The following is a 16,255-nucleotide window of genomic DNA, read 5'->3' as shown; positions in this document are numbered from 1 at the left end:
CAGACAAGTCAGGGTTTTGTTTCTGTATCCTGGCTTTATTTGTTGCTTTAGCACATAAAAATATGCCCAGATACATCGACTCAGTCAATTATCTTAATGATAGATAAGACTGGAAACAATAAATATTTATCATCTGCAGTAACGGCTTTTGGGGAAAACAACACAATTACACTCTGTTAACGTCCTTTAGATTCTTTGAGGGTATTATGGTGCACAAACAACATATTCAAGTTTGTTGTATATATTGATGCCTTCCTTTCAATGACATCTCAAACCAAAGGAGTGTAGTGATTTTCTATTGACTCTTATCTCACTTGTCAGTGCACTTGTGGTCACACGTGTGTACATTGCTGCGTATTACAACATAAGGTGGACAGGAAGTCTGCCCTCACTGAGAATGGAATGTCTCCATCAGACTTTGAAAAAACACAAGTTAACCAAGTGGACAAAAACAGACATATAACCTTTACATTTTAGACAGAATATGAACATAAGGAGTGTACGAAAGAAGCCACGAGTGTACAGTGACAGCATACAGTACATAGTATTTTAGATACTAGATCAGGCTTGACCTTCAAGGCTGTTTTTGCTTATTCATACACAGAGGGGAGATGACAGAAAAAAATAAACAGCAACATCTAATGTTTGTTAATTTCGGAGAGTAGCTTCCACTTTTTACAACTTCATAGGTCTTAACAACGTTTGACACAGAAAGTACAAGGGGAGTAGCTTGGGGCAATGCACAGTGTTTGTAACATTTAGTTTGGAGTCAAATTGTGATATCACAGTGTGAGCTCCTTCTGGACGGCCCACAGCGTCTCAGCGCTCTTCACCAGCTGCTGCTGCTCCTCAGGCTTCAGGGTCATGTTGATGATGTCCGACAGGCCCGTGTTGCCCAGGACGCAGGGGACGCTCAGGAAAACCTCCTCTTTCACGCCGTACATGCCCTGCCAAGCAACAAACACTTGTAAGGTATGTGGAAGCTCATTCTACAGTGCTGTATGCACATTTCTGAATGTCACAGTATAGTGGAGCTTGTTAGGGAAGAGATCCTAATCCTAGTCCTTACCTTGATAAGCGTGGACACGGGGTGAACTTTGTGCATGTTCTTAGTGATGCTCGCCACCAGGTCAGCCACAGACATCCCGATGGCCCATGAAGTGTAACCTTTCAGACGGATCACCTCATAAGCGCTGCAGTATAGACATACAAAAAATGTCAACTCGTTACACAATTTTGCACCTTTTGAAATGCCAACATTTTTAAAGCTTTGCATATGTGCAATACTGATAGTGTAATGATGATAAGGTATTGCCTCCTCTAATCTCTATCAGGTAGCCAATTGCACTGCCATAGGAATACTTTGCAAGTCAGAACAGGCAAGTTTACTCTTGGAGATTGCCGTTTCACTATCCAAATAAAAAGATAAAAAAATGGACCCAGCCACTAGGGCATAAAGGCAAGTGCTGAATTAAGACCTATGTCAACATACTTCGATGAACAACTCTTCTTTAGGTCTGTAATAAAATGAAACACACCTAATTTTATACCCTCCTAAAAAACATTTTCATTCTAACACACCTAATTTTATACCCTCCTAAAAACCATTTTCATTCTTTGACTTTGAACACAGCATTTGACTATCATAAGACTTGTTTTTATTGTTCTTAACTCTTACTGTTTTATTATCTTGAATTTTTTCTATTTTCATTTGTTTTATGTTCATTTTTTTTTTGTTTACATTGAACACTCGATTTTACCTGTAGTTGTTTTCAGATTGTTCTGTAAATAAAATTGAGTCGATGTGATTTTAGAGATTGACATAAATCACAGTAGAAGTTAGGGGACCGAAAAGTAAGGTTAAGAAAAATGTACGAACGCATGTAATAATTATTGTTTTTATTTTTCTCACACAATTAATCATGTACAGAAATGAGAATTATATTTTATTTAAATGTGGGAATTTATTTTCTTAATTTGTCTACTGTATGACTGACCTGGCCATTCTGTCTGTTTTGAAACTCAAACGTGCCCAACGCACATGAAGTGTAAACTGGTACAACACCTGCCTGTTGGCTAACCGCCATATTCAAATTCTTCACTTGGGTTGGTCACCTCCACTGAACCTAGTTGTGAACTTTGTTCAAATTTAAATTTATTGCTACCGCACATGGAAAAAGAAGGTATGAATATAATAGTTTCTTTGCAGAGTTGGATCAATTGTACTAACCCATCAACCACCATTTTGTGCACAGCCTTCCAGTCTTCACTATCTCCGTCAGCCCCCATCTTAGGGTTGAGGCCCTGAAGGCTGACACCGGCCACGTTCACGCCACTCCAAACAGGCACTAGAACATACCAAGTAGCTCCGATAAAGCTGAATTCAATTACTGGCCGATAACATGATGCGAAATTTAAGCTGCGCACTAACAGCAGCTCCCAGTTTATTTATAGTGAAGCGTGGCATACCGCTGGAGTCTCCATGCTCTCCGATGATCCAGCCATGGCAGCTTGAAGGGTGGAGAGTCATTTTCTCTCCCATGAGGTGGCGGAAGCGGGCTGTGTCCAGGTTGGTGCCTGAGCCGATGACACGGTGGCGGGGGAACCCACTTAACTTCCAAGCAACGTAGGTCAAGATGTCCACTGATGGGGTACGATGAATTAAGTAAGGGCTTGGAGCAATGTTTGACACTGTATAAGCATTAAAAGATTTGTCCCTCTTTACCTGGGTTTGAGACAACCATCAGGATGCAGTTGGGGCTGTACTTGACAATGTTGGGGATGATAAACTTGAAGATGTTGACGTTGCGCTGCACCAGATTCAGACGACTCTCTCCTTCCTGCTGACGTGCGCCGGCTGTCAGCACTACCACCCTGGAGCCGGCTGTCACGCTGTAGTCTGGTGAGTTCAGATTTAAAGATTACCACTCAGTCGGGTGGTGAGAAGGAATTGCTTTTGTTGTCCACATCTCACCTTTGTCTGCTACAATCTTGTGTGTTTTCAGGAAGAAGGAGCCATGTTGCAGGTCCATTGCTTCACCCTTCAGTTTGTCCTCCATCACGTCCACCAGTGCCAGCTCGTCACACAGATCCTGATCAGCACATTCAGTACGCACACATTCAAGTTACTCAGATACAGATGAGCACCTACTGTGCAGCCAAACAAGGGAGTGCAATGGGATACCATCAACTGTGCCACAGGAAATTACCCAATTTTATCTTATTGGGCTCTTTGCACAGAAAGTCCTGCACATACAAAAGCTGCTCAATAAAGCTGTTTCTAGGACTTGCCCTAACTAGCCATTGATGTGCATCATCTTTGTTAAAACCTTGTCCTGTGCAGCAGTTTAGGGAATGTTTTGAAGATGTACAAAGACACAGAGGCAGGACTACCGGACAGGCAAGCCAGACAGTTGCTTGGGGCCTTGACCAATAAAGGGGCCCCCGAGGGCTGCCAAAATGTAATCTACAGAAATGGCAAAAATTGGCCATATCCAACGTCACCGCAGTAGCAAACCCCCTTGTGGGGGCACTTAAAGCTGTCATTGGACCCTGTGTATTTTGTGAGGAGTGAACTTTAAGAGTGCCATTTTAAGTGTAAGTGTATTTTATTTGACATTGTTTATTTATACTATTCAATGTTTTTCCATTAAAATGTTATATATAGGCTGCCAACTATATTTTTAATAGATGTGGCCTACCACGTTGTTTACTTTTTAATTTTTTTACTGTATGTGTGGAAAAACCACATTTTTGCTGTGTGCGTGGGTGGGGTGTGGGCCCCAAGTATTTCTTGCTTGGGGCTTAAGACACCCTAGCAACGCCACTACGAAGATGTGTACATTTGGAACGCGAACATGCTATAAGTGTTGGATCCCTAAAGAAGGAGTAAAAAGAAGGAAAAACACAGCACAGAAGTTTTGTTCCGATTCTTTCTAATTTTATTTCATATGCGGGCATCGTCATTAGAGACAGTGAATCTTTTTCATCCAAATATATTGTTAGTTTAAAGATTTGGCACCGCTCTTTAATATGTTGCAATAATTACAGAACTGCGGGGTCACAAAAGCGACTTGTTTCGCAGAATATACACAGTCTAATTTGATCACCTTTGAGTTAAACGCAGTTGGGAAATCATTGAAGTTGAAATTAGTTGGCTATGTTCATACTGCAACAAATACAGTAATTCTGCTTTTGCTTATTTTGCTTTTGGAATAAAAAAAAAAAAAACAATCTAAGAAACAGAAGACAGAACAGCTTCACTTATCTGTTAACAACGAATACGCATTATTGTTCATCTATTGGTGCGACCAACTTATATAATGAACAATTAAATTATTTTCCTTAATAGAAGGCACTATTAACTTGCAGTTGTATTTAAAAAGAGTTGATGGGGCTTGAGTTTTCTGCTAAAACAAGCAATCAACTGATGAAACTTGTAAGACACCAGAAAGGCTAAAAGGTTGGAATGAAAACTTGCATCTACTGCATCCCTTTGTGGACCAGTTTGAGACCAATGACCTAAACAAGCCAAGATAGTTTTGTAATGTTTTAGTTTGGTTGTTTAAAGTGGACTTTTGTCATATAAAATATCCACCTTGGCTCAACAAATGTTTGTTCTATCCATTATCTAAATTACAGAGAGGCCCATTTAAAATTCCAAAGAGGGACTAGAAAGTGAACGAGCCACATCATTTATTTTCATGCATCCTTGCTTTTTGTTTCCAAAGCACGGGCCATTATTTTACAGTGAATCCATTACTCTGCCATTGGCATGGATTCACATAAAATGAAAGACCAATCCATACCGTGGAGCATGAAATGGGAGAACAACAGACCAATGGATGATTGTTTAGATTACAATCCCTTCATTTCCATAACAACTACCAAAAAAAAACAAACGCCTAAATGTGTTCTTTTCTCAATAAAGCTAAGTATTTTATACCCTTATATTATAATTGTATCCCATTATTTTGTTGTGGTCGTGTTTGGTGTGTTTTTTCACAAAAATGAGAGTGACTTCTGTCTCTTACCTTGAGCAGGAGACTCACGGCAGTGGCCATGCCCACCATGCCGACACCCACCACCGTTACTTTGTTCCTGCTGCTCCCAGGCTCCTCCTTCAGTACTTGGGTGATCAGTTTTTCTTTGGTGGCCATCTGCCAAACAGAAAGTGTGAAGGGATCAGCGTTTTGAAAGCCAAATGGAAATGATTGATGTGCAAATAGAGGTGGTGACCAAACATAAGTAAGGGGGTTAAAAGGGATTTTGGTTAACTCTTAAGGATGGGAAATTGCAGTTTTAACTCTTTAAGTCCAGTTTTATAGATTTTATTACTATTATTGTATTTGAAAGTTGCCCGTGATTTGCAACTGCAGTATTACTAGCATAGGTGGTTCATGTCTGCTTCACTATACTGAGATTCAGAGTTCTAATTTGTGTTTCGGTCTTTCTTTGAGGAGATTGTAAGCTCAATGCACTCTGGCTTCCCCCATATTCGAACGAAATACATATCATGTTCTTTTAAAAGGATATGCAACATCTAGTAATAATGAACGTCTTGTGAAAGACGGTTCCTCCAAGCATTTAAGGAAGCAAATCCCAATTTTAATAATCCCTTGATAATGGAGAATAAAATGTTTAAACCTAAAGAATGACACCGCTTCCATGCGAAGTACTTTTTGACCTCAGTTACACCCATTCAAATTTACAATGATAGATTTTAGCGCAGGTGCATGTGGTACTGGGTATTCGATCGTGAGGAAGGACAAGAAATCTGGGAAACATGGATTTGATTAGCTAAAATAGTCACAGCACTGCCCACAGGTCAGATGGCCACTTCCTGGAAACACTTTTACCTACATTTTATCCATTATTACGCATCAGAAAAATTCAATTGTAGGTTTAATTTTTCAGTTTATTGAACAAGATTATTTGCACTGGGCTGTACATAATAGAGCCGTTGTCCGTCCCTTTAAAACGAAACTGTTGATAGATGGTGGCATTGCCAGGGTGCAGCTCCTGCCTTGGCCAAAGTCAAATGGACAATGGCACTGTAGCACAATGACAGATGCTCTGTATTTTTATTTATACACACTTATAATCTATAAAACACAATAATAACCAGGGCTCCTGGGATCAATGCATATACATGCCAAGAATATACAGTACCAAATTTCATTCCGATCCATCCACGAACAACTGGGGATTAGCAATTTTAATTAGTGTGTTTGTGATCAGATATCCTAGATTATTTTTTTTAGATCTTTGACATTATTTATCAGGTCTTTGACAATGGCCAAATGTGTGAAGGCTTGTTTGTCTGTCGATTGATGTCATTCCTACAGTTCATACAGTTGTATGAAAAGGTTTGGGTACTCCTAATAATTTTCAAGATTTTATTTTATAAATAACTGGTTGTATGGATCAGCAGTTTCAGTGAAATATATAATATAGCAGACAACCCTGCCTTTTGAGATTTCTTGAATTGGTCCTAATACAAAATAAGATTTAAAACAGATTTTTTTTTCTCCCAATGAAACTTGAAGTAAATCTTGTGTCAACAACCGATGAGTCACTGTTTTATATCAAAGAAGGAATGATTTAGATTTCTGTTCAACCAGGCTCCTTTCTTGTCAAGACCATGTGAAAATGGTCACACTGACTTGTTTTACAGCTCCTTTATGTTAGCAGCCACGTTGATTGTGTGAGCTGTACGCATCTGGTGAGGTGCGCTTTGAACTCCAGAAGTCATAAAAATATAAAACTCGGGGCTTCAGACGGTGACGATATGGTCACATTTTGCAACAACAATTAGAGCCAGTACGAGTATTTTTTTTACATCTACTCGCACATGCGCGACCAGTAACATTCATCATGGTTTTTGTTGTTGATGCTGACAAACTCTTTCTCGGTTAACTCCACAAGTTGGCAGTAATGTAACAAGCTGGTTTGGCTTAGGGAAAATACAACAGAGGAAAAAGGAGGTGGGCGATGTGTGGAGCGGGTTATACTTGGGGTAGCGAGAAGCACTTGCGAAGAATGGCGAAAAGGACAATAAGTAACTATTTTGTTTCCAACAAATCAGCAGTTTCAGTTAAATATATAATATAGCAGACAACCCTGCCTTTTGAAATTTCTTGAATTGGTCTTCATACAAAATAAGATTTAAAACGGATTTTTTCCTCCCAATGAAACTTGCAGTAAATCTTGTGTCAACAACCGATGAGTCACTGTTTTATATTAAAGAAGGAATGATACAATCAGATTGTCTTCAACCGGGCTCCTTTCTTGTCAAGACCATGTGAAAATGGTCACACTGACTTGTTTTGTAGCTCCTTTATGTTGGCAGCCATGTTGATTGTGTGAGTGGTACGCATCTGGTGAGGTGCGCTTTGAACTCCAGAAGTCATAACGACAACTACACAACAAAATTCTACAATTGGGGTAGCGAGAAGCACTTGCAAAGAATGGCGAAAAGGACAATAAGTGACCATTTTGTTTCCAACAAACCCGCCTGCACTGTTTTAAAGGAGGCCGACGGGGGGGAATAAGTGACTCAGATGAGCGATGGCAAAATGGGAAAGTAATCGCCGTTGAGCTAAAAGCCAACACACAGGGGGTGACGCGACTGCAGCGGCAAGCTACAGCGACACTCACATCCTCTGTCTGTGCGTCATCGCTGGTCTCTGATTAGCTATGAATTTGACGGGAATTTTAAAATTCCTCATCTTTTTTGATCGTCAAATACTTCCCACGCTGCTGTTTTTTTATTTATTTCCCGAAAATAATGCCGAGAGGTATCATAAAGCATGTGCTGGTCGCACACTGCTAAAATGATACGCTCCTCCGTGTTGACAATGTGTGGCAGTTGGATTTGAATGTCTGGGTTGGCCAGTGTCCTTGCAGGTGATTTGTCGATCAATAAATAAGTTGCTGATTGGTGTTAGTGCCAGGTGACAGTGACAGAAATAGAAAAAAAATCCCATGTTAACCTCATTTTAAAGCAGTATACTGGTTGTCAAAACTGATAGAGAATAAAATATAGATTCATAGGTTTGTAGTTTTTTTGCATTTATTATGAAAGTATTTATGAGTTAAACAGGAAACTTTGCATGTCAACAGTGTACACCCCTGAATCTTCTGCTTGTGCCCCTAAAATTTTAAGTTAGGGGCCACTGTGCTCCTGGTAAAATATGTTAGTCTGGAGTTGTTATGAGTACACTTCTCACAGCGTGCCCATATCACTTGTCCAATAGTAAATTCACTTGTTTTGTTTGCTGAGTGTATTCATTGATTCACAGGGTCTCATTTCACCAGATCACTATAGCAACCACCGCCTGGATGCTCCCTGCTTTACAAAGTCCCTGGTGAGAGGCCGTAGTTTCTCAAGGTCTGGTGGGGGAAGGCAGTGGGCCATCATCTGTTCATGCAGCACAGCACATCCCCCAGCTGACGTCACACGCAACACTATTTATGGTTCCTGGAGAGCTGACTACTTAAAAGGCCTTTCCGTGTCAATTATGGAGATTTCCCAAAATAATAGCAGGAAATGGTAGTTAAGATGTCTGACCTCTTGGTTCAAACAAAAAACATTTTGTCCACGTTCATCACAGAAAATCTGTGTGTATACTCTGCCACTGATTGGTCATTATTTTATTGTCAAAATATACTGCACAAACAGTTCTTACTCCTTTTGAAGTATGTTTGAATGTGGTTTACAACAGTAGTTTCATAAAAGCAATGGATGCACAAAAGAGAAGGAAACGATTACACAAACAAGCGCTGCGCGTTATCACACGACATTGTGGGTTTACTGGCATTTCTCTTATCACTGGTCAACAGAGACAATCAGCAAGCACAAATAGGCCCACCTCAGTGGAATGTCACTAACAGGGCAGACCACTAGCCACAACAAGAATAAGCTTTTAAAGCTTCCTTAACATACATGCCTAACAGTCTGTACATGCATTTGCTTCTTCAGCTTTGACAATGTAAGCGATTAACTGTGGCGAGATAGAAGATTATTAAACATGTTGACCATTCAAACTAATAATGTCCGTGAGAAGAGCTGCATCGGTGACTGTACAGCACGATTAAATAAGCCGACACTGCTTGGCTTTAACATTATTATTATGGTTTTCTCGCTGTAGGACTATGTTGAATCAGACTATATAGTAACTGTTCTCATCAAAGCAATCCCAGGATGCTCGTACATCACAGTCTTTATAAAATTCTTTGTGAGGTGTGGTTAGTCAAACAGGAATGTCAGGATGGGGAGCCCAGGCAGGGGTGTGGAGGAGGGGCTCATCCATTTAACACTTGTGTAACCCTGCGACATGCAAAGACCTTCATGGAAACTTGTGTTAAGACCCTCTAGGTTGTCACGACACAAAACTGGACGTCATATAGGCCTTCACGGCAAGTTTGCAGCAGGTTGGCAGCAAGTGGGAAACGTTACTGTGGCATGTTGATGGTTAAGGAGTAAAACTTCACTTTAAATTCACTTGATTGTCCGGCAGGCAGCTCCCGGTCAAAATGGATTGCACATCTAGCGCCGTTAATTGCATTGTAAAATGAGCATCTGCAGCAGTGGTTCTTGCTAAGAGTACTGAACCCCACAATTTCACATGGGCATTCACTGAACCGTTCAGAATTAAATAATAAAGCTTTTTTTTTTTTCATGTCAAAACCGATGTACTGTAGCTAAGCTGTAGCAAGCTAATATCTGAGTGAATTCCCATTCAAATTACTTCAAATTTCAAATACACTACAAATAATTGTGCCTTTTGCTGTTGATTTTCACGTTGGAAAATGAATTTTTTGGTTTCATGTCTAAAATTTCATTTTAGTGTTGCATCCTTGCATCACATACTATTTTCATAGTGTAAAATGTGATACAAATGTTTTTTATTTCTTATTTTATTTTTTAAAAAGTGCGGGTCAACCTTCCACTGAGCAAACCTGTTTCTCTCCCCATTAGATACAGGGCTAGCGGTTGAAAGAAATGTAATGAAGCCTGTGAATTGGGGCCAAATCAGTCCATAACCTAGTCTAAAATGACACTTTGCTTTTAGTCAGTGTACGAAAATAGGGCCTGGTGTGTCTTTACCTTTGCTGAACCCCTTAGACTTACTCACCGAACCCCTGGGGGTTCGATCAATCCCAGGTTAAGAACCATTGTTGTACAACGAGTCCTGCCTTTATCAGTGACATTGGCAAGGCAATGAAGTACTGTCATCAAATTACGTAGTCACAGTCACACAACAGGTACTACCTTTGAACACCCTTTTCAAAGTTTTATTAACATAAAAATAATAATTATTAATACTAGAAGTGGTAAAGAAAGATAAAAGAAAAATACATCGGAGGATTTACTTTTTACCATTAAAGCTCATTTCGGAAACACGCACAAGCAGGCTTTGTCACGCCTCTTCCTGGTCAACTTAACGTTATAACGTTATCATAAGGCGGCAAATTCACCGCCATTGAAAATGAACCACATTGGTTCATATAATGTTTTTCAATTCATCTTACCGTTTGAGCTTGAGTGAAAAGGATGGAATGCTTCCCGTTGCGTTGGTTGTTGCTTGACGCAGTTCTCCCGCAGAAGAGGTGCCGCTTTGAGGGAGGGTCGGCTTGCTATTTAAACCAATCGTCGTTCTCGCTCGCCCCTCCCCGCCTTCTTACGTATGAGCACGCAGTACATAGGAGAAGATTTTGACGGGGGCGTGGCCACAGAAACAACCGTGCGTGCTCGGAGTCACGTCCGAGGCAGGATGCGGAAGAGAGCTGTCAACAAACGCTAAAATGAGGCAACTATTGTTGCTAAGCATCAGAACCTAAACTACAATAACGAAAGAAGACTTAGGTAAAGGATAATATAATGACCAATTTTACCGTTGGCTTGAAAAGTATTTATCTGTTGCACATGTGCATATTATTATACCTTTGAGATACGCGATTTTTGGTCACCCCATGTGTCGTAACCAGTGGTGTTACCAGGGTGCCAGGGTAAAAAAAAAAAAAAAAAAAAAAGCTTCAATGCTCAAGAAGGACGAAATCCAGCGTAGGGCTACTGCACCTTGAAATATGTTTTGTTTTCTCTTTGAGATAACTGTTGTTGTGATTAGGTCTAACCAAATAAAAGTTTATTTGATTTTATTTGACTTATAACACATCCATAACTGAACAGTATGGACATGCAGGTGACGATGTTTTTATTAGGTAACCTACTGTGGTTCCTCGGTTTTATTATTATTATTTATTATTATTATAGTTATTCTTTGTTCCGCAGCCCCCTTGAGCTCAATTTGACCCCCTTAGAATGCTTCAAAATGCACTAAAATCGGCAGGCAGGTCAAGTCAGGTGCAATCTTTGATACCGTGTAAAGACAAATTTCAAATACTCTATGTAGCGCCGCCTAGCAGTCATTCTTTGTCCCGCCGACGCTTTGAGCCCTACTTTGACCCTCTCAGAATGCTTCAAAACTCACCAAACCCAACAGCCAGGTGAACACTGGTGAAAACTTTGATAAAATGTAGAAGGAAAAAAAAAAATATGCGTAAATGTGTGTAGCGCCCCCTAGGAACAAAACCAACATTTCTTTTAATTTATTTTTATTTTATTTTTTTAAGTTGAAAGAGGAGGTAATAACGCAACGGTTAATACTTAGAACACATCAGTACTATTTCAATGGGATACCATACGCGGTACTAGGGCATTAAAAAAACAAAAAATTAAACAGCAAAACCACAACTGGAGGTGAGAGCACACAAGAGCATAATTAAAGACGCCATGATTTTAACGGGGTATTATCACGTACTTACCTCTTTTCGATCCAAAAATTCTGTGTACCATGTATTACCAAGTGTCAAGACACAACTGTGAATGGCCACAGCCGGATTTTGGGGAGATTTTATGGGTGAAACATGGTAATATAACAAAGATCGCGATGCAGAAATCGCTGACATCAAGGAGTGGTCCAGATTTTAATTTTCATATGTTTACCCTTTTAAACATTTTTTCTTTTTTTCCCCAATTTTTCTTTGTTTGGATCGATTATTTATCATCAAAAATATTGGGGAAAATGCTACAGTAACGAAAAAAAAAAATACAATTAAACAATAGTTACAAGGTAGAGATCTAGGGCTTATTTACAGACACAATTTTTTTCATTGTGACGTAATTTGTTTAAAAGTTTAAAATATGCAAGTGAATAATTTTTTTAAGTCGTTTTTTTTTCTTTTAAATAAATATTGGATACCAATTAATGATTCTAAGCTAAAAAAATGACAGACATTTCGAATAAGAAATACGATTACTTACCTTATTTTTATGGCTAGATTGAAACAAAAGCGGTTACACGACGTCTGTAGATGGGGGTTTCCAGGGTAAAACAGACATATTAAAAACAGTTTGGGAGCTAAATGCGCCATGAATTTACTGTGGCAGCATAGACATATTGTTCTATCAAACACAAAAATTCTTTTAGCTTAAAATACAGCAGTTTATTTTAAAGAGGGGTGCAAGAGCAGAAACTGCTTTTTTTGTATTTTCCGCCATAAATAAACTAATGTTATATAATATTATATTCTCCTATTAATGTTAGTAATTCATGCCCGTTTTGGCATGTTGTCTCAGTTTTTAAAAATGAATTTAGTTGTTTTTGTTTGTGTTGGAGAATTATTCAAAAACTTTTTTATTTTTAGAAATAGTCTCAGACCCCTGAAACTGAATTTCCCCTCCCTTCATAGTAACCTCTCCCATGCTCTTGTTCTCTGTATTTTGTTTACTTGTGTTATTCACTTTTTAAAACACCATGTTGAACATTATTTATCTAACGTTTATAGGGCAAGTGACTATTTTTTTGTAATTGAAAAATAAAATTAAATGTGGCATCCACATACTGTACATCAAGGGCGTAGGTTTGGTTCCAACATTGGTAGGGACGATATAACAGCATAACCTGCGTGTACACTTTTTACTAGGGACGGACCATAACTAAGACCAAATAGATTGGGTGAACGGGGGTCAGGGATACATTTCTCAGGAATGTGAATCTAATTAATTGATAGAGTAAATGATCAATGCAAAATAAATTTGTATTGAATTATACTAACTTTCATGTGTACTGGTTCAGGTGATACATTGTTCGATTTAAACCTTTGTTTTCAAAACCCACTTAAGAAACATTTTTTGAAAACTTTTATTATCAATTTAAATTGCAATATTTGAACATAACTTAAATGATATTGACATACACAATAAATACAAACTTGTTTATAATCTCTTAAAATTTTTTGCTGCTTCGCTACTGTGCAGACGTCTCTCTGCTTTGCTCCTGCTTCTCAAGCTTCAATCATCTTTTTAATCATTTTTAATCACCTTGAAATTGCTCAGTAAGTCTTTTAATCATGTTTATATTCAAACAAAGGCTTTTTGAGCATTTTTTAGCCTTTTAAAGTGCTTTTTTGTCGTTACTGGAACACAAGTCTGCCTTATCGGAGCTGAGGAATTCGGCTAACGAAAGCTAAGTAGCAGCAACATGCCTCCCCTGTCAATGGATGATTACCACATACTGCTCCAGAAGATAGCAGTACTGGAAACAAAAATCTACCGGCTTGAAGTGAATATGGAGGTAAACGGACAGCTCGGGAATGAAACCACTCTGCCGATCTCCCAAAACAGCGAGTGGGAGCGGACCCACAGAATGCAAACAAACACCATCGAGACTCAACGGGACCCTGGCAGAACCCAGCACTGGCAGATTTACGATGAAAAGGAATGGCCACCTCTGCAGAAGAATGCGTCATCTACTCCGGCACCAGAAAGAAAATTATCACAGATCAAGGCAACAACAAAGGCTCAAAGCAAAGTGCCTCAAGCTGCTGGAATTCTACTGGAAAATAGATTTACGCCACTCTCCGAGACTCCTGACTCAGGGAAAGTTGGAACACCCAGCTCGAAAGAGAGGTACGATGCTAATGCATGTGCTAGCAGGCTACAGAGAAAGCGACCCAATGGGCCCCGCACTCTGATAGTGGGCGACTTTGCTGTGAATGGGATGAAACACTTTTGTAGCAACAATACCAGAGTATGTTGTTTTAACAAAGCTACGGTTTCTGTTATCTCAGAGAATATCCTGAGCATTGCTGCTCAGCATCCAACAGCCACTACTCTGATAATACACACAGGAGCCCTCGATATTGCGAAGCAAAAATCAGAGCTTTTAAAGCAAGACTTCACTGAACTGATAAACAAAGTCGGAACTTTAAATACTGAGGTGTTTTTCAGTGGACCCATACCCGCGCCCAGGCTGGGGGATGAAAGTTTCAGCAGAGTGATGATGCTTAACAAATGGCTCAAAGCAACATGCGCTGGACAATCGATGTACTTCATTGACAATTTCAACATATTTTCAGGGCGCAGGCATCTCTTTAAGAACGATGACCTTCTCCTAAATAAGTCAGGAGTGCGGTTACTAAGCAGCAGCATGTTTTATCTCTTGAGGCACAGACAGTCTGCTTATCTCGAGGAAAGGAGGAAAGCTGTCCCAAAACATCGGATAAACATGGTGGCTGGGATGAGTGCTGAATCAGACAGTGTACACGCAGGATCAATCTCTCCTCCAAAAATGGAGCCGATAGTCGTTGAAGGGGAAGTGACTAAGCCAGCCCTGCCAGGCTGTGACCAACCCTCCTCTGCTGAGGCTCCACTGCCTCAACGGGAGGAGACCCTGGTAGCAGGTGATCGACCCCCTTCAGACGAGACTCAAGAAGTGGCTCCATCAGCTCAACAGGAGGAGAACGACCCGACCGTGCAACCCTCTGCTGTCGAGGCCCCATCCAGCCCCAAATCCTCGCACTCCAAGACGCCACCACGCCGCCAACTCCAGGCTAAGGCCCCATCCAGCCCCAAATCCTCACACTCCAAGACGCCACCACGCCGCCGACTCCAGGATAAGGCCCCATCCAGCACCAAATCCTCACACTCCAAAACGCCACCACTCCGCCGACTCAGTCAGGCTAAGGCCTCATCAAGGCCTAAATCCCCACAGTCCCGGAAGCCACCCCGCCGACGACTTAGTTTGGATGGAATAATGAGTCAACCTGATTGGGACTCCATGGATCTAGATAGCAAGATTAACCAGTCTCTTGATCTCCTCAAGTTCATGTCTTCGCTTCCACCCTGTACCTGCCACACCCGACAGGTGCCAGGGGAAGATGGCAACAAACCAACCAGCCTCCCCTGGAATTCTCTCGGGGCAAAGCCAAAGCACTACAACTCTGGAACTACACGGTATTATCCTTCTATGGAGGAAGCCATGTTTGCGACACCAATATGATGTGCACCGGGTCCAGGCTGTGACAACATTACAAAGACTGTTCTGTCTCAGCAAAAGCCGGGGCCTTATGGAGTACAGTATGTATGCTCAACAATCCCAGTGGTGATAAACAACAAAAAAAGGGCTAGACTAGTGAGAAATAAAAAACGTTCAATCAACTCTGCCAACCTGTTAAGCATAGTATGTCATTCCCAAAACTCACCAGTGAATCCAGTCTGGCATCTCCAATTGGCTCTGCTAAATATTAGATCTTTAGCTGGCAAATCTTTCTTAATTAATGATTTTATCAGCAAACATAACCTTGACATGTTGTTCCTAACAGAAACTTGGTTAGATCAAGATAAGAGTTCGACAGTTCTGATTGAGGCAACCCCCACAAACTTCAATTTCTTTAGTGCGCCAAGAACCCATAAGAAAGGAGGTGGGGTTGCCAGTCTGATCAGGGACAGTTTTCAATGCACGAATATTTCATGTGGTCAATTTGATTCCTTTGAGTATATTGTCATTCAGCTAAAAAGCCCTTGCAGAGCTGCCTTGGTAACAATTTACAGACCACCGAAGTATAACACAATGTTTTTTGATGAGTTTACCAAAATACTGTCTTCCGTCTGCATGGACTTTGATTGTGTTGTTTTAGTGGGTGACTTTAACATTCATGTTGATAATCCTGAAGAAGGATGTGCTAGAGAGCTTTTAAATATTTTGGATACATTTGGTTTATCTCAGCATGTCACAGTTCCAACACATAACAGAGGGCACATACTGGACTTAATAATATCCAAAGGTCTTAACATCTCTGAGGTCACAGTGAATGATGTTGCTCTGTCTGATCACTACTGCATTATGTTTAAAATGACCACCCCTGTCCATCCTCTGAAAAGGGAAACAGAGGTGATTAGGAAGCGTTA

General features: G+C 40.3%; 1 protein-coding gene across 1 annotated transcript; it reads right to left on the bottom strand.

Moving 5' to 3' along the window:
- Nucleotides 1-14: 14 nt before the first annotated feature.
- Nucleotides 15-10,698, bottom strand: ldha (lactate dehydrogenase A4). The gene is made up of 8 exons (XM_057836228.1): nucleotides 10,537-10,698; nucleotides 5,034-5,159; nucleotides 2,975-3,092; nucleotides 2,726-2,899; nucleotides 2,470-2,643; nucleotides 2,231-2,348; nucleotides 1,070-1,193; nucleotides 15-947 (listed from the first exon to the last, which is right to left on the bottom strand). Exons 2-8 carry the CDS (start codon nucleotides 5,157-5,159, stop codon nucleotides 783-785), a joined length of 999 nt encoding a protein of 332 aa, XP_057692211.1. The 5' UTR covers nucleotides 10,537-10,698; the 3' UTR covers nucleotides 15-782.
- Nucleotides 10,699-16,255: the final 5,557 nt, after the last annotated feature.

Source organism: Corythoichthys intestinalis, chromosome 5, assembly GCF_030265065.1.
Source record: "Corythoichthys intestinalis isolate RoL2023-P3 chromosome 5, ASM3026506v1, whole genome shotgun sequence".
Classification (NCBI taxonomy): domain Eukaryota; kingdom Metazoa; phylum Chordata; class Actinopteri; order Syngnathiformes; family Syngnathidae; genus Corythoichthys; species Corythoichthys intestinalis.
The sequence above is the reverse complement of the archived record's forward strand: the minus strand, read 5'-3'. Positions and strand labels throughout refer to the sequence as shown.